The sequence below is a fragment of the Falco peregrinus genome, chromosome 8 (genome assembly GCF_023634155.1).
Source record: "Falco peregrinus isolate bFalPer1 chromosome 8, bFalPer1.pri, whole genome shotgun sequence".
Taxonomy (NCBI): domain Eukaryota; kingdom Metazoa; phylum Chordata; class Aves; order Falconiformes; family Falconidae; genus Falco; species Falco peregrinus.
This window is the reverse complement of record NC_073728.1, coordinates 30,612,267-30,629,620: the sequence shown is the minus strand read 5'-3', so window position 1 is coordinate 30,629,620 and position 17,354 is coordinate 30,612,267. Positions and strand designations below refer to the sequence as shown.

General features: G+C 41.2%; 1 protein-coding gene across 3 annotated transcripts in view; it reads left to right on the top strand.

The window, feature by feature from the left end:
- TFCP2L1 (transcription factor CP2 like 1) overlaps positions 1 to 16,173 on the top strand; it is a 31,747-nt gene extending 15,574 nt beyond the window's left edge. For 2 of the 3 annotated variants that reach the window (XM_055812481.1, XM_055812483.1), the window contains 14 exons: positions 2,962 to 3,038; positions 4,606 to 4,711; positions 4,985 to 5,091; positions 5,676 to 5,828; positions 6,714 to 6,824; positions 8,531 to 8,622; positions 9,872 to 9,922; positions 10,038 to 10,086; positions 10,183 to 10,276; positions 11,162 to 11,252; positions 11,900 to 12,000; positions 13,017 to 13,159; positions 15,230 to 15,281; positions 15,731 to 16,173. In XM_055812481.1, the coding sequence (XP_055668456.1) occupies positions 2,962 to 3,038; positions 4,606 to 4,711; positions 4,985 to 5,091; positions 5,676 to 5,828; positions 6,714 to 6,824; positions 8,531 to 8,622; positions 9,872 to 9,922; positions 10,038 to 10,086; positions 10,183 to 10,276; positions 11,162 to 11,252; positions 11,900 to 12,000; positions 13,017 to 13,159; positions 15,230 to 15,281; positions 15,731 to 15,768 (1,265 nt within the window). In that variant the 3' untranslated portion in view covers positions 15,769 to 16,173. The remainder of the gene's footprint in view (positions 1 to 2,961; positions 3,039 to 4,605; positions 4,712 to 4,984; positions 5,092 to 5,675; positions 5,829 to 6,713; positions 6,825 to 8,530; positions 8,623 to 9,871; positions 9,923 to 10,037; positions 10,087 to 10,182; positions 10,277 to 11,161; positions 11,253 to 11,899; positions 12,001 to 13,016; positions 13,160 to 15,229; positions 15,282 to 15,730) is intronic. The other variant, XM_055812482.1, reaches the window with a different exon arrangement.
- The last annotated feature ends 1,181 nt before the right edge of the window (positions 16,174 to 17,354 follow it).

Below are 17,354 nucleotides of genomic sequence, written 5' to 3'. Positions count from 1 at the left end.
TTTCAAGGAAAAAAATATAATCCAAGCAATTTGGTGCTATGAAAGTACCAGTATCTGAATGCTGTCCATGCTATACCAATGAATTACGGGTACCATGAGCTGCAAAGCAGTGAATTTGCTGGAATAAGTTGTAGGGAGAATGAATTTTTCAAAATAAATACCAAAACTTTTATACATAAAGGAATTGTGAGGAATTAGGACATAATTGTCACTGACAGAGTTCCACAGAGAGGGAAATAAACTGTGTGTTTTCTGAAGCCTGGCTGGGAGCAGCCTTGTTTTGATAACAGCTCTGTGTAGTAACTGGAGTTAAACATTCAGAGGTCAAAGGGAAAGCAGTTAGCACAAATGACCATTTTGACTGATTATTTTTTTTTTGTGGTGTAAACCAAGTTCCAGGGCTTACATCAGATGACCCATATATCTTTCATGAAAACATTTTATTCCCTTTTTGGCTTTCCATTTAATATTAACTCTGTCTCCACTACAGTTTCTTTTTTACCAGTAGGCAGAATCTGTTTTGAACTCCATCCAAACTGAATCACTCCCGTCAGGAGATGTGCGGTGCCAGGTTGTGGTACTGTTCCTATCCCATGCAAGTGGTTGAAAGGTGCATGCTGCGGAGTTTTTGAGTGATAGATCCTAGTTTGACAGGAACATGGCCGATGTTTTTGTCCCTGTTATTTTGTTGCCTCATTGGAACTACAAATAAGCAAATCAGGCTGACCAAAGATTAGGAGTTTATCAGTGCACAAAGGTGTCCCCAAAACCTGCTCATTCCTAAGATACTTGCTGAACGGGTGGCAGTGCTTCTGGTTCTATCATTGCCTTCCTCTATAGTACAGCTCATGCCACTTCTTCCTCTGTCCCTGCTACCCCATCTGAATACAGCTGTAGATGTTTTTTGCTACCTCTTGGACTCTCATGGTCTCAAATCCTAGATTAATTTTCTATAACTATCAGTTAGCCTTATTTTTGCATGGGAATGAACTGTTAATGCAAGACGTGCTTGGCTGTGTAAATTTGGGGCAATTAACTGTATTGCCCTATAGCTGGTGAAATCTATCCCCAAAGCAAGGCACTGAGCAGCCAAGTACTTCATACAAGAGATACACACATGTGGTATATACACGGGTACGTAGTACAGCCCGTGTGGCACTTCAGAACATGGTTTAATGGTGGACTCGGTAGTGCTGAGTTAATGGTTAGACTCAACGATCTTTAGGGTCTTTTTCAACCTAAATGGTCCTATGATTCTATGAGAGAAAACCAGTGTTGTGAACCTGAACCTGATGTTTTTATGATAATGCAACAGTATTGATTATGCGGGGAGATGCGTACGTATCTCTGAAGACTGTCAAGTGAACAATATTAATGTCTATCAGTGGGAACATCAGAAAGTCTCTTGAGTTAAAGTGTGGAAGACCTCAGTTTCACAACTATGATTTACAAAAGCCACTTCTGTTGTCCAGCAGCCTTCAAAGGAAGGTCACTGTTGTCATTTTGGTTTGCTTATGTGCAAAGAGATGGGTTAAGATCTATGCATGCATCCAGTGCTTAATTTGGTACTTCATACGGTTTCTTCTCCCCTCTACCCATGCCCTAAGCCACTTGCTGGATTCAAGGGTCGTTTCCTGTTTGCAGAACTCCTGTTGACACGAGTAGGAGTGTTGTGCAAACATTTGGGGCTTCAATATGGCCTCTCCTGTCCTTTTTTTTTTTTTTCTTTTCCTGCCAGCCAGCTGAATAAGCACCATTATCCTGGTGCTGTAGCGATAGGGTCTGTACTCACGTGGGCAACTGGAAAAGCTAGGATTCCCAAAAGGGAACCTGCCTGAAACACGGTGCCCTTCTGACACATCTGCTGTTGTAAGTCTTCTATTTCTAGATCCAGATCCAGAAATATAGCATTTTTTTGTCTCTGCTGGCAGCAACTGCTTAGAGGGAGATAGATCTGCTTTGCAGTTTTCTGCAGGGCGGTCCTGCAGAGATACTGGTTGAGCCAGAAAATCCAAACTGATCTCCTTCTCGGTGCCTGCTCTGTCATACCCTGTACATTTTTCAGTAAAAGGGAGGATAGCAAGATGAACAAGAAAAACCGGCTATGAGGTATACATATGCTCCGTTAATCCTAATGATCCTGTCCTGCCTCTGCACCGGCTGTAGGTTTATTGTGAAGAGTTGACCCTATACGATGAACTTTCGTGGTGTCTTAGCCATTTATGTGTAAGCTATTGAGACATCATTCTCTTTTGTCTGCTGTCAGGCTTGGAGGGAGGTGTTATTTCAGAAACCAATTCTACTGAACTGGCTAATTCCTTACGCTGAGGGTGGCGGGGTGCTGAAGCATGAATTCTCTTTCCCAGCACTGGTCCTTGCACACACTGTAATACCCATTGCTGTTTTCATGTGCATGTCTGAAGGGGTATTTGTGCCCTGGGCAGCCACGTTCAAGGCCTTATGGAACAAATCTTTTATTTCTGGTTCACCAAAACACCTTACAGGCCTGACTGCTCCCTGAAGGTGGCAAGAGTTTGCTCAGGTTGCCTCCTCTGCAGAATAGTGCCTAGACCTGTTGTGCCAGCAGCTCTTCACACAACCATTGCTTCAGCAGAAGGTACAAGCAAAGGCAGTGCTGTTAGAGCCATATAGCCTGGGGAGACAACTGCCCTGAATTTCTTGCTGACTCTCTGAAAGGTGACCAGAAAACTGTAGCACCCCGGGAGACAGAAAGGATCGATGCCCTTAACTGAGAGCTTTTAGCTGCCAAAAGATAAACCTTCCCCTTGGATTTCTGCTGTGCTTTAGTGCCTACTCGATTACTGGGGCAAATGCATTATGTTACCAAAAAATGAGTTTTCCCTGATCAAACATATGCTTTATTAGCCACTTAAATGCCAGCATGACTCTCTCATTGCTACAACATATTAAACACCTTGGAAATGTTTCCTTAAACTCTAGGTCAGTCTTATGAAATCCGTCTACTTGAGAATAGGAAATTGGGAGAGTTTCAAGATTTAAACACAAAATATGTAAAGGTAAGGAGAAATAGATTTCTTTTCTTCCTGCTACTACATACAGCCTCTAATGAAGGGCCTGACCTTGCTCACACTGAGACAATGGAAAATACTTTGCCATTGTTTTTAATGGGAGCAGGGCTGATGGAGTCATTGAGTGCTAGTTTCATGGGACTATCTGGCTTGGCTTTACAGGGCTTCAGGGGAACCTTTATTCTGGTTGTGATCATGACCCCAGAGTTTCACTGTGAATATTGGATTCGGGGGAATCCCAAAGTTCAGAGGTGAACACGGTCAAAACTGCTGAGAGGCAGACTTGTCTCCCTTCTTAACCCCAGCAACGTGCCTGGGTTGTTACATGTCAAATGGAGGATCCTGGTGTTTATATCATTCTGCCATGCAGATTCTACATAGCTCCAGTTCACTTTGGTAATGGGCATGATTATGAACATCTAGAACTTGATCGTTTAGTTTGGGGGATTTTTTTGTGGTTTCCCCCACTCCCAAAACAGTTCAAATTCAAAAACTTTGGTCCAGACTTTGGTTCTGGATCCAACCTTCAAGCCTTCCTCTCCCCAATTCTTGGCTGTTCTGCCTCAGGATTTCTTTTGAGAAGTGGGGACTAGTTGCAAAATTTGGATTCAAGTTTAGGCAGTTCTCAATTTGTCTTTTGGCCCATTTCAGGAAGCATGTGGTTTGGGGTTCCAATTTTGCAGGCATTTCCACTGTGGCTTACTTGCTTCTTGGAGCTAGGGTTTGATTTGGGGTGTTTCTCAGGTTCATTGGCAAAAATTGCTCACTCATTTGAAATGGAAGTCCCAGCAGGAGCATGGACTTGAGAAACTGGGATGTAAGTTGTCATTAACTCACACAAGTGTAGCAATCTGAATATGCAAAAGGATATATTAGTTAGGAGTACTTTGGACTTGTCTGCCCTTATTCCAGCCTTTTTTCTCCAGTTATTGAGGTGGCTGCACCATTGCAGACCAGAGATGAAAATACTCCTGTTACAGAAGCTTTCCTATTCTATACTTGTTTAACTACACGGGGGAAAATCCAATGACTGGCTGTTAATGGCTGGAATCAAGTTTAATTCCCATTGACAAGGTGTCTGGGCATGCCAGCTCCCCCGGTGCAGGGACAGGTGAGCTGGCTTTCGCATTTGTTAATCAGACTGGGATATACTGGGGTTGGCCATGGTACAGACACATTAAACATTACCCCCATGTGAGCCGTTTTTGGGTATGGAGGCAGTACAGCAATGTTTACATGGCACAACACCTGAGATTAGGTGGACGTTGCTATAGTGCTTCCAGACCAAATCCCAGAAAGCTGTACAGGGCTGCGTTATGCAGTGTAGTGTAGAAATGCCCTGTGAAGGGGAAAGTGTGTTGCTCTCTTACTCGGGGGTCCCTTAGGAATTCATTAAACATGGTGATGGGTCTCTTAGGTAGACCCTCTACTCTCCTCCTGAACTGGGGTGAGAAACATAACAGATCAGCTTTTGCTTCTACTCTGGAAAACCAAAGTCATCTCGAGAGAAGGGCCTCTGGATCACGTTGTTCATCTTGCTATCTTTTCTTAACAGAGCATAATTCGTGTAGTTTTCCATGATCGACGCCTGCAGTACACAGAGCATCAGCAGCTTGAGGGCTGGAGGTGGAGTCGTCCTGGGGACCGCATCCTTGATATAGGTGAGACTATTTCATTATGATTCCTGTGCGGTGTTTGGAAATGAGATGCTGAATGATGTATGGATTGTTTGCATCTATGTTTAGGGTTTTTTTTGTATCTTACTCTCTTAGGAATCCTGTATGTCTTTGGGTGGGAAGGTGATCTAGCACTGTAGGTCCCAAATAGATATATTGTTGGTGGATTAGCTTTTCACGTACATCTTGTGATTGTATGGAAATGCTTTCTCTTCTTCAATTTAATATTTTTAAAATTTTAGGGGTTTTCTTCTACAGATATTCCGCTGTCAGTTGGTATCTTGGATCCCAGGGCCAGCCCAACCCAGTTGAACACTGTTGAATTTCTGTGGGATCCATCAAAGAGAGCCTCAGCATTCATTCAGGTAAGAGAGAAGTGATATTTTTGTGACAAACACAATGGCGAGATCTCTTATAAAGATGTGGAGAGTTAAGGAAGCCAAGACATGAAGAAGAGAGAAAGATGCTAATGATAATACACAAACTCACATGACAATCATGTATAATTAATTTGTAGGGTAATTGCTAAACCAGCTTGCTAGCAACTTGCTAGCTTTGGAGTACTACCTGCTATAGCTAGGATTTTCTTTTGGAAAAGAAAATAATTCACGTTGCTTTCTAAGCATGGGTTTTGTCTGGAGGAAATGGTTCACAACCTGTTAGTTTTGCTTGTTTTTCTTTCATGAGCGTTTCTCATCCCAAACACCAACTATCTGTTTTTAATCTGTATGTGGGATTTGCTTAAGTTCAAGGATGCTTTTCCTGATGCCCTGTTTCTTTCTGGGCTGCTTGTTCTTCTAGTTGTTTTGTCCTGAGGAACAGAAATGAAAACGTATGAACTCTTCTGCCTCTCTGTTTCTTGGAAGGAGCCAAAACCTCATGTTCAAACAAAATCTGAAATTCAGATTTGCACAGCTTCCAGAGATAAGCACAGCTTTTGTTTTGCCAGGTACATTGCATCAGCACAGAATTTACTCCACGGAAGCATGGAGGAGAGAAAGGGGTGCCCTTCCGGGTGCAAATCGACACCTTTAAGCAGAATGAAAATGGTGAATACACAGAACACTTGCATTCTGCAAGCTGCCAGATCAAAGTGTTCAAGGTATGAGGTAGTTTTGGCTTTGTCATCAACTAGATTAAGACTCAGAAATATGCAGTTTGTAAATTTTGAAGGAGTGATGTAATAGCAGAGTAAAAGAACAGACTTTTAACCAAGTATGCTCAAGATCTTGAACAGGACTCTTGCACACAAAGCGACCTAAACACTGAGCTACACAGCAATTCTAGTTAAAATGAGATGACCCAAGTGCTGCACCAAGACTTACACTAGTCCATTGTGCCTTGAACACTCTACAAATACTGAGCTATTTAGGGTATCCACTGTATTCTGGTGCTCCTAGGCAATGGAGACATGATGGCATCTCCAGTTTCTTTCAGTCCTTCATGAACGAGAGTACATCTTGAAGATCTCAAATACCCTCTTTTTTATTGTAGCAGCGTTCCTCTCCATGCTACCTGGAGGAGAGAAAGATTCAGAGAGAAAGCATCTCTGTAGCTCCTAGTCTGGGCTTCGCAGAACTGTAGCCACTCAACAACAAGGTTTTCATAGGCCTGCTATCTCAAAGGATCTGCTGCTCCAGTTTTGCTCCTGTGAGCAGTGTCTTTCCTGTTCCTGGAGAAATGGTACAAGTACCGGTTGAGGTGCATGGGCCTTATGGTCTGAAATAGTTGGTATCAAATCTCAGGGCTGTGGTCAGCATATTTTGGAATTGCAACAGGCGTTAATGAGGGATGTTTTAGAAACAGTAGAGATGCTTGTCTAATTTTTTTGTCTAGAGAATGCAGATCTGATCTTGTTCCTTATGTAGAGTCCCCATAAATCTTATGGAGACTTGTGAGCAGATTAGGAAAAAAAAAATATCTCTTGGCCTCTGTCTCCAAACTTGTAATACTTGGCATAAGGGAAAGCTTGTGCTTGTGCTTATAGCCTAAAGGAGCAGACAGAAAACAGAAGACTGACAGGGAAAAAATGGAGAAGAAGACCACCCAAGAGAAGGAGAAGTATCAGCCTTCCTATGAGACAACTATTCTCACAGAGGTAAAGCGTTTTAGACACATTGTACTACTTCAGCATGTTGGGATATAGATTTGAGATAAAATGCGGTCTTACTGAGCACTGTAGATTCTCTTGTAGAGACACATATGCCCAGATTTGATTGGAATTGGGAGCAGAGTGAAATTACAAAGTGTTTCTCACTGCTGAAGTCTATAAAAAATGTCCATGTTTCTTATGTTTCAGGCTATAAACCATCCCTTAACAGCCTAGCTTTGAAAGAAACATTTTCTCTTTCTGCTCTGCTCTTGGGTACTTGTCATGGCACTGAGATGCCAGTTGTATGAGGTATTTTCTTCAGAACTGTCTGTCAAAAGCTCATGCTGGAGATGGGACACTTGAACAGATGAATAAGATTTCTGATTAAATTATTAATCTGTTTTTCTGTGAATGTGCCTCTGAAGCTACTATCACATGCAAGATCTGAGAAGATTCTGGCTTGTACTCTAGGAATATTTTCAATGTCTTATATTCTGGTGCATCTGGTTAGAGATGTATGTGTTTCTACCCCTCCCTGACGTTACCAAGATGTATACATAAGCTTATCCTAGGCTGCAGAATTGCTGAGCAACAGGACATAAGACAGTGGTCTAGAAGTGCTGTTCTGTATCCCTGTGGGAATGTCTTGTCACTTGATTTAGTTCTTGTTTTCTTGAAATGGCTTGCTGGACTTCTAAAAATGAGGGGGTTTTCTTAATTTAAATGAACTTCTTGCTTGCGAGATCCAGTCCCTCCCACTTGGTTTTCCTCACGTTGTCAGGAGTGACCATCATGTTTTCTAATTCAGTGTGGTGGTTTTTAACAAGGCTTTTGTGTACACAGACCTAATTCTACTGAGTTGGCAGATCCTGAACTCTCCCTGTGAGCTCTGGTGCACTTTGACATATTGCATGGGGAAATGTGGGTTGCCAAAGAGTTAAATATTTGCTAGGGCTTGTGGAGATGATAACACTCTAAAGCTACACTTGTCTTTTTATCATTGCAAACAAGGATACTACAGACTGTATTCTTGAGCCCTCGATGGCAGGGGGTTCCACAGGGCTAGATTTCTTCTACTGATTACAGTGGCTTAAATTCAGAACAGTCACCAATTCTAGCTGGGTTACTCTGGTTTTACAGTACTGTGGTGGAATACAGAGTTTGACCTATATTTGTGAAGGCTTTTAGTAGCTTTGTGTCTGTCTATCTTAAATTTTCTCCATGTAATACCCATTTATAACTCGAGCTCTTTGACTAATAGCCAGGGGTTTTAGCAGGCTGGTTCAGATTCTGCTCTTTCACTGGTATAAACCTGAAGCAATGCCACTGGAGCGTATTTGTCACTCTTGCCTGGATTTAATTAGGGATTTATAATTGAGACCAGGGGTATTTCTGTATCATTGCTGCCTTCAGTCTGAGTTGACTTACTGGCGTTGCTCTGACTTACAGCTGTGCACACTTTGGCCCAGTGTTATTTGGGGACAGGCTTTGTGAAATGGGAGAAATGTGGAATGCACAACTGGAATCAATCTGGCCCCCTGACAGCCCGCTTGGAGAGCAGTGTAGAAAATCCATGGCTCGTCTCCTCCTCCCAGCAGGGGTGATGAGCTGAAGTTAGTGGTGTGGCAACAGCATGACTGTGGTATGAGGGGAGAATCAAATCCTTTATTTCCATCCTTATGAAAGTATTCCCGATGCCTTTCTTCCAACAGTGCTCTCCCTGGCCAGATGTGCCTTATCAAATGAACAATGCTCCATCTCCAAGCTACAACAGTTCTCCCAACAGCTTCAACCTTGGAGATGGGTATGTAACAAATAAATGCTTTCTTTCCTGTTGATATGGTAGCCTTTGTGTGCATGTGTTTGGTGTGTCCATGTGTTTCATACCCTGGAAGAAGAGGTCGAGGACCACCCTTCCTAGAAAGGGGAAAATATTTCCCACAAAGCCTTTTAAGACCTTCCATCCAGGAATTCCCTGTAACACAGAGTACTGTTTGTATGTCTGCTGCTTACGTGGTGGCTAGGAGGTGACACCAGGTCAATTCTTGCCATGAATTTCCTCTCTTCTTCTTTTATGGAGGTCAGAGAACATGGCATGCCCTGTAGCAGCAATTCCCAGTATCTTCTAACAAAAGTGTGAGAGGCTTTTAGCCTTCACTACCTCTTCAGAGTTGGTATTCCTTCCTTCCTTTCTGTCTTGAGGTAGTTTGGGGTGCTGGATTCCCGGTTGAAGGGGATGTAAAGAAATCCTGTTGGGCAAAACGGCCTGGGTTTTGAGAATCTGTTTGAGAACAAAGGGCTAACAGGAGGCATGTTTAATTCATTAATATAACCATCATAAAGGAACAGTTTTAGTGGTCCTGAAACACCCAAGATGATAGCTGATGACAGAAGCACACAGCAGGGTCCCTCGGTGCTTCTGAGTCCTCCCTGCAACATACTTTCCCCATGGAATTGGTGCAGGCCTTTCTTTTCCTCCTCGAAGACTCTAGGCAGCCTTGTTGCCTTCCCATACAGCTTATTAATTAATCAATGTTGTATTGCAAATTTTCAATGAGTGACCTCAGCCTGTGAATAATGACGAACACTGAAATGACAAAAATTGGTGTTAGTAGAGAGATCTGTCAAGTGTTTTCCTCCAGTGGTAGATTATTAACTCTTAGGGAAAATCCTTGACGTGTTGAAGTCCCCTCTATATTTTAGGAGGATTTAGTAGAAATGTGGTTTTGTGTAATATAGTTAAATTGCAATTTACCATGTTTAAGATAACACCAGAGTTGAATTACAAGGTCCTTATTCAATTTTTGTGAAGAATCATTATTAGACAGTGGATTTAGTTGGGGGATTTCTGGATCATAGAAACTTTGAGTTCAGTCACCCTGTAGGTTACAACTTCTTTGCTTTGGTGTCATATAAGTGGGTCACCCGTATGGAAAAGCTTGAATGAGGTCACTAAACTGAGATTTTCTCGCAGTGTTGAGTAGGACCTCAACTCTCCAACAAAAGGCTCAAGTAGAGTGTTTTTTTTTTCTTCTTTTCTTTTCTTGGTCCAGATTTTGGACGCCTTTTTTACAATCTGATAGAGAAAAAAGCCAGCCCAGTTGGTATGTAACTTGTGACAGTTGAGTCAAATGGAGGAGGGGGAAGAGGATGAACACTGCAATGTAAAATTTAAAATAATGTTTTTTTTCTCTTCCAACTTTATATAATCTTTTTTAGCAACAGTTCTCCAACCCACCAAGTGGAGCTCCTGCCTCCCAGCAATGATGTAAGTACTTGAGATCATGTTAATGTGGTGCTTTTCTTTTTTAGGACACTGGTGAACAGTTCATTTCAAGACCTTCTTATTCTTTTTGCAATGTAGCATCTCCTTCCTTCTGCTTCTATTCAAGATGCCCAGCAGTGGCTTCATCGTAATAGGTTCTCTCCATTCTGTAGACTCTTCTCAAGTTTTTCGGGTGAGTTTAAATAGTCCAATTATTTTGTCTTTATTCTCTTTTGTAAGTGCAGCTTATGCTTCTTACCAATAGCATCTGCTGCTAGCCACTGTTGATGGGATCACTGGTCTGATCCAGTGTGGCTGTTCTTTTGTTCTTACGTTAGTTAGCATTTGCCAAAACAGTCTGTAGAAATATAGAATAATTAAAGATGGAACAGAATAAATTAAGATGGAGAGGACTTGACTTCAAGCAGGGGATTGCATTTAATGAAGCAAGCCCAGAGCCTTGTGCAGTTGCATTTGAGTATCTCCAAAGCTGCAACTTCCACAATCTCTCCAAGTGACCTCTTCAAAAATTTGATTACTCACAGTGAAAAAGCTTTTGCCTTATACCTAATCAGTGTTTCCCATCTTCCATCTCCTGCATGTTGCCTTTCATCCTGTCCCTGTGCATCTTTGAGAAGCATCTGACTCCACCTGCAGCTCTGTCTTCACGGTGCCTTCCCATTAGGTAGTTGTACACAGCAGTAAGGTGGTGGAAAGGGGAATTTTTAAAGATGCTGAAACCTTGAGGAGCCTCTCTGAGTTGCAACATGATTAAATAACCTGGTAACATGGCTGTTAAAGCAAATTGGGCCATTTAAGGGCCAATGTTAAATATCTGACTTGTCTCCGAGTTAGCTAGAATACCTTCCAGTGCAGCACTACTCTTTTGGCAGCTTCTAGCTTTCTGTTTCACAAGATTGATTTGCCCAGTGAAGTTGCAAATTCATAGAGGTGTACACTGCAAATCTGTCTGAGCTTTATTGATTCTCTCCCTCTGTCCTTTCCTGCTGCCCATACCCACAGTTTGGAAGCTAAGATTTGCTTAACTTCTGAAAAAAAATCAATTTGAAATATGTAGGTGCTGACTTACTGAAGATGTCCAAAGAAGATTTTGTTCAAATCTGTGGGCCTGCTGATGGAATTCGGCTCTTTAATGCAATCAAAGGAAGGTTTGTACTTCTTCCTTCCTATTTTTTTTTTTGTTATGGTAGCATCCCTTGGTAATTTTAGCGTTAACTAGAAGTTAATCCTGGAGCTGTAGCATTTAGACTTCCTTTTTAACACTTAAGAGGTCATCTCAGAGGCTGGAGATCAAATCCAAGCACAGCTCAGAAATGTTGCTGAGAGGAAGCATCATAATGTGGATCTCCAGTGGTGTATTTGCTACCAGCTGATAGCTTCCATCCACTTCGCATGAGACACAGCCTGCGATACTCTGTGCTGCATCTGCATCACCGGTAGCAAAAGCAACCAACCAACCCCTGGAGCTTCAAATGGCTCTTAAACCTATTTTTATTGCAATAACATCATAAATTCTACAGCTAGGCAGGATTCAATTCAGTAAAGGCAGGAATGATGAGCTGCTTGGCAGGTGCTGTAAACTGTTTATTCTCGTCTGATCCTGAAGTGACTAAGGTGCTCTGCACTGTACTGTCACCTCCCAGGGAGCTCTTACTAGACCTCCTAAGACATCTAGTCACCAATAGCTGGTTATTTATGCACAGCCTGCGTGGTTCCATCTCTCATGGTTTGGTAGCAGACTGGAACAATTTTAGATCTGCTAAATAACTCATTACTGTTTTTTAATAATCTGTAGAAATGTAAGGCCCAAGATGACAATTTATGTCTGTCAAGAACCAGAGCAAAACAGGTCCCATCTCCACCAAAAACGAGAAACTATAGATGGCAGTCTTTGTGGTAAGTTTTTATGTATGGTTTTTGTTAAACACTTAGCTGGTGAGAATGCTTTCTGCCTGAACTCCTGCGTAGGACAGCTTGGCACCTAGAGTGTTTGATGGGGTCCTGTTTATCCCACTTCTGCCACTTGGGTTAGTTTCAGGGCTACAGATTCCAACTGATACCTTCTGCCTGGGGAGCAGACCCAAGCTATAAGCTGTCTACAGAATGCCACAGCAAAATCTCTGATCAGTTCTTAATAGGGACCATGGCATTAAGAACTACCTTCCTTTCTGTAATTTACTTTAAATTATGGCTTGTTTGAAAATATTCTGGGAAAGGGAAGGTCTATATGTCTTAAAGTGAGGTTCTAATTCTTGGAAGTTTAAAGCCTTTGGGGACTCACTGTTCTTAACTATCCCTCATGACGTGAGGTACGATTGAAGGAGAATAGAAATCGCCCTTGGTTCTTGAACACAGTATTAACCAGGCACAGCTTTTCTACCTGGTTGTTTCTACCATTTGGATTTGATTTAAAAAATAATGCTGTCATCTACAGTTATTTGATACGTTGTAGTCTTTAGTTTGTGCCCATGGGATCAGTGGGATAGCATCTAATAAAATAGTACTTTTGTGTAACATAGTATTATATGTTTTACTGTTTAATTGCATCTGATTTAAAATGTCAAAATCAATAAAAGTAGATTATCCAAAAGTATTAACAACTTTGAAAGGATTTTTTTTTTGTGCCCCATGACACGTGTTGCCATTAGTCCCTGTGTTTTCCTCTGGGCAAAAGTGTTGTGGGCTTTATTTGCGTGCTCCATCCAAATACCCAAATACTGGGTATTTTTCTACAAATTATCAAGCTGGACATTTGGGGGCTGCTTTGAAGGTACTATACTTGTTTATCTACTGTCAGGATTTGAACCTTCATCTTAAACCCATTTGGTTGTTGATACTGAGCATCTTGGTGTTATCTGTAGTTGCTACTCTGTAGTTACTCTAATTCTGTAATTACTTTCAACTTGTTGCAGTATATCATGCAATCTTCTTGGAAGAATTGACCACGCTGGAATTAATTGAGAAGATTGCAAACTTGTACAGCATTTCTCCACAGCAGATAAACCGAATCTATCGGCAGGGACCCACCGGGATCCATGTATTAGTGAGCAATGAGGTAAGGGGTTAATGCAAACACTGTCAGAGCTGTAACAGTTCTTTGACTTCTCGAAGTTAGAATGACCTTTTATGTTTTGGAATGACTTGTCAAGGCAAGGAAGCTTTACAAGGTTACTAACCCCAACAAGTTAAAGCAAATACTTAAAGCAAATCATTCATGCATACCATTGATTCTGGTGTGGTTTTGAGATCTTCACTCTGTAAAAGAGGTTTTTGTTTGTTTGTTTTTTAAACAAACCCAAACACAACAAAACTCACTTCCTTTTCATGTTGGCTAATTAAAGAAATTTTGAAGTGAGGTTCTAATGTGAGAACCTTTAAAATAGGAAAATTTCTTAAAGAAGGAAAGTTTGAAAATCTGTAGGGCAATTAGTCTTACATCTTGGCCAGTGATTACAGCCACTGGGTCAGAGTTAGTGCTGCGTAAGTGCACACTATAATTTAATGGACCTCTAGCTGTTTGTGTCCCATTATATGATGGCTTAATTTAGTTCTTTGCATTAACTTGGCAGGTTAATAGTGAGTTACCCTTCTTCTTCTTCTCCCCCTGCCCCCACCCAATTACTTACTCATTCATGCACCGGAATCACTTAAGGAGCTTCATTTATAAGAAACATTGTTAAAACAAATGAAGCAGAGCATAGGTCTCAACTGGAGCCTAAATTGAAGGCTGTAATGCTTATTCCTAAAGTTTCCTTGCTATTTCAGCCCGATTAAATCTGAAACCTTGATGCTTTATGGATGTAAAGTGCTTGGAGGCAACTCTTGGTAGGGGAATTGCCTGAACCAGCTTGGGTATAAGGATTTAAGTCAATTATTAACAATGTTATTGCTCTTTTAATAATTCTTTTCTTGTTCTAGTACTGTAGTGGCAAGAGTGAGGCACTCTGTGAATGTACTTCATGCATCATTAGGCACAGACACACAGACTAGCCAGTGAAGTTTGATTTGCAGGAGCAGGGAGTGGATGTTAAACCCAAAAGAGAATAGGGAGATTAGTCTAAGCTGAAAAGGATATTTGGTGTAAGAATTTACAGCTGGAAAGTGCTCTACTTGAATGATACTCTATAGCTTGGAGAAGGCTTTTGCTTAAAGCCTGACTTTCTGAATTGATCAGGGAGATTCTGGTCACCTTACCTCTGAAGTTAGGTGTCCAGCATCTGCTTCAACTGTATGAGACACCTGAAGGTAATTCACTTCCTCTGTCCTGCACAGCTACTCTAAATTGGGAGGAAGCGTTGACTAGGGGTGAAGCTTAAATGAGCATTTCAGATTGGATAAATCAGCTGAATCTCTTAACTCATCCCTTTAGTTAGGGGCCTCACTAGAAGCTGCTTGTGTTTTGAAAATCTAGTTGTTTCTCATGAATAACTCAAATTGCTTTAGATACTGATCTTGCTTCCCATGATCTGCCTTGCCTCTCATGGCAGTTTCATTAAGATTCCTGTGCCTCAACAAAATACAAACAGGTAAATGATTCCTGCAAGCATGTATACTAATGTCTGGTCAAAATAACCAGGTGGACGCTGCTGCTATGGCTTTTCAGTAACAATAGTCCTTCATTCAGCAAGGGGTCTGTTTCTCAGGGCTGACCACCTCCAGATAATATTTCAGATGCTAACGTTCATTCAGCTGAGCTTCGTCATTCAGCTGGATGTGCGTTACCATCATTAGATTTTAGGAGAGGGACTGTCTTCATCCAGTCTAAACTAGTATAGCTTCACTGAAGGCAATTAGGAGCATGGTCTTTAATAGACTAATTGGAGCAATGTAAGAACTTGCAGGATCAAGAGCTGCAAAGAGGATGGTAAAGTGCTGAACAAGCTAGATCAGTTCCAGGTAAGCACTTTAGCAGGAGCTTCTCTTAAGCACATTAGCAGCTGCAAGGACCTTAATTAATCAGTCATGCACTTTAATAATCTTATGGGCAGGATTACTCAGGACTGTGTAGGACTAGACACCAAATCTTGTTTGATACCTCTCCTGTAAAGTCTATACCAGCACTAAAAGAAACTTGAGTTTAATTGGTAAAATATTTTGTGTTGTCTTTTTTCCTTCTGCCCTTCAGATGGTGCAAAACTTCCAAGATGAATCTTGTTTTGTTATCAGCACATTAAAAGGTATGTATTGCTGCTACTATTACATGTGGCTCTAAAGATAATTTCTCTTTTCAGTTGCACTAAACATTATCACAAACCCCGTCCTGTTCCTCTGAAAAGATAAGTAATCTTATCTTTTAAATAGCTTAAGTCAAGGTGTTGCATCAGCTTCCACTGTGATACTGATTGATCTATGCTTTCCTCTCAGTTACGCTGTTACAAAACTTTGATAAATCCATTGATACCGCTGACATAAATAAGCAGAAAACCTTTGGGTAAAATGATAGAAGATGATAGTTTGTATGTTGTATTTTCTTATGTAAATGCTTTGACCTAGATGTTCAACATCAATTTACTTAAGTGGGTTGTGGAACAAGAGTGCAAACTACCTAAGAAGAAAATTTGGAATTCTGTGTCTTGTGCTGTTTTCTAAGAGCAATGGAAAAATGCTTTGCATTTCTTTATTACAGCTGAAAGCAATGATGGCTACCACATCATTTTAAAATGACCGTGCTACACAGAAAGACTTTAACAGCCTATAATTTAGTGCCTCACTGAGATTGCTACAACCTAGACTGGAAACATGAAGAACCTTCAGGATAAAATGCTCCTATGAACTAAGAATTACCAAACAGCTTAAGGACAAAACTTGCTTTTACAGATACACATTTTTGGTGGTGTGTGGTTTTGTTTGTGGTGGGTTTTTTTTTGTTTTGTTTTTTTTTTTTTGCTTTGTTTGTTGTTTTGTTTTTTTTTAAGGTGGAGCTGAGAACATCCTCAAAGCTTGTACGTGTTTCTTCCTCCCTCCCTTCCTCTTCAGTCTTAAAAATTGTCAAGGTTTCTGCTTATTACTTAGAAACATCTGCCTTGTGCTAAAGGGAAATGAAAGATAAACAAAACCCAATTCTCTACACCCCTCGTGGTTGGACGAATTGATTTATTTACTGTTCTGAGTGCTCTCTTGCTTTCAACACACACACTGTTGCTGATGGACATAGGCTCCCTGGGGCTTCTCTTCCACCCTCTGAGGTGGCAGGCTTGGCGCTACATCCAAAGCCAAACTGGGCAATGCAGAGGCTGGATTTGGTGCCCAGTCCTCACCCAGAGTGTCAACTCTGGAAGCCCACTTTTAGCTGTTCTCCACCTGTAGATGTGCTCAGAGTCCCTCCTGACAGAGTTTCTGTAATAGTCATCCAACAGAACAAGTGTGCGGGGTTCCAGGGAGGGCAGACAACCTGAGGCAAGCAGCTCAGTACCATATTACATCTCTAGCTTTAGAGCAGTCTCCCTGAATGGAGTATATGAAGCTTTTCCGAGGAAACGTTTTGAACACTGAAAGTTATAGTGCTCATGAAAATTCATGCTGTGGATTTATTCTGCTTTACAAAGTGTTAATTAACTGCTATCTTGACTGTAACTGGGAATTAGATTTTATAATCGTAATGATTTTTTTTTCCTCCTGTTACTAAAGTAAAACTGAGTTTTGATTGAGTCTAGGTAACAGATCGTCTTAGTTGCTGCTTCTTATATTCTTGCTATTTCATTCTTGATTCCTGTTTCCAATATCTGCAACTATGGTCAGCTCCACCCTCCCTTGGTTTTTTGAGATGCTGAAAAAGTGACTTCCACTCGTGTCAAAGGCAAACTGGATCACACCCTTCTTGCATGGATGGAGTAATTTCACTTTTGGCAGCTAATTAATAAGGCTGTTTCCCAAACTAAACGTCCATATAGCATCAAATTCTGATACTTGAACATTTAATTTAATCCTGAATTGAGATGGATGGCTGAAATACCAAAAATTTTCCTGGAATGGAAATTTTTCAAAAAATGAGAAATTGTCAGTTGGAAAACACTGAATAAAATGTTTTAGCCTTTTGAAATGGAAACATTTAATTAAATCCATTTGGCCCTTAAAGCAGCATCACTTTGAGCTACTGTTGCAGACCTCAGAAATTACCATTCAAGTGCCATGTGCCCTGTGTCTCCCTTAGGGCTGAGCACTTTGGCTGGGTTACAGATCCCATGATGCTCTTACTGTGGGTTAGTCAAAGAGGGAGTGCGTCATGAAGGCTGGAGGGGTGCCCAGGAACC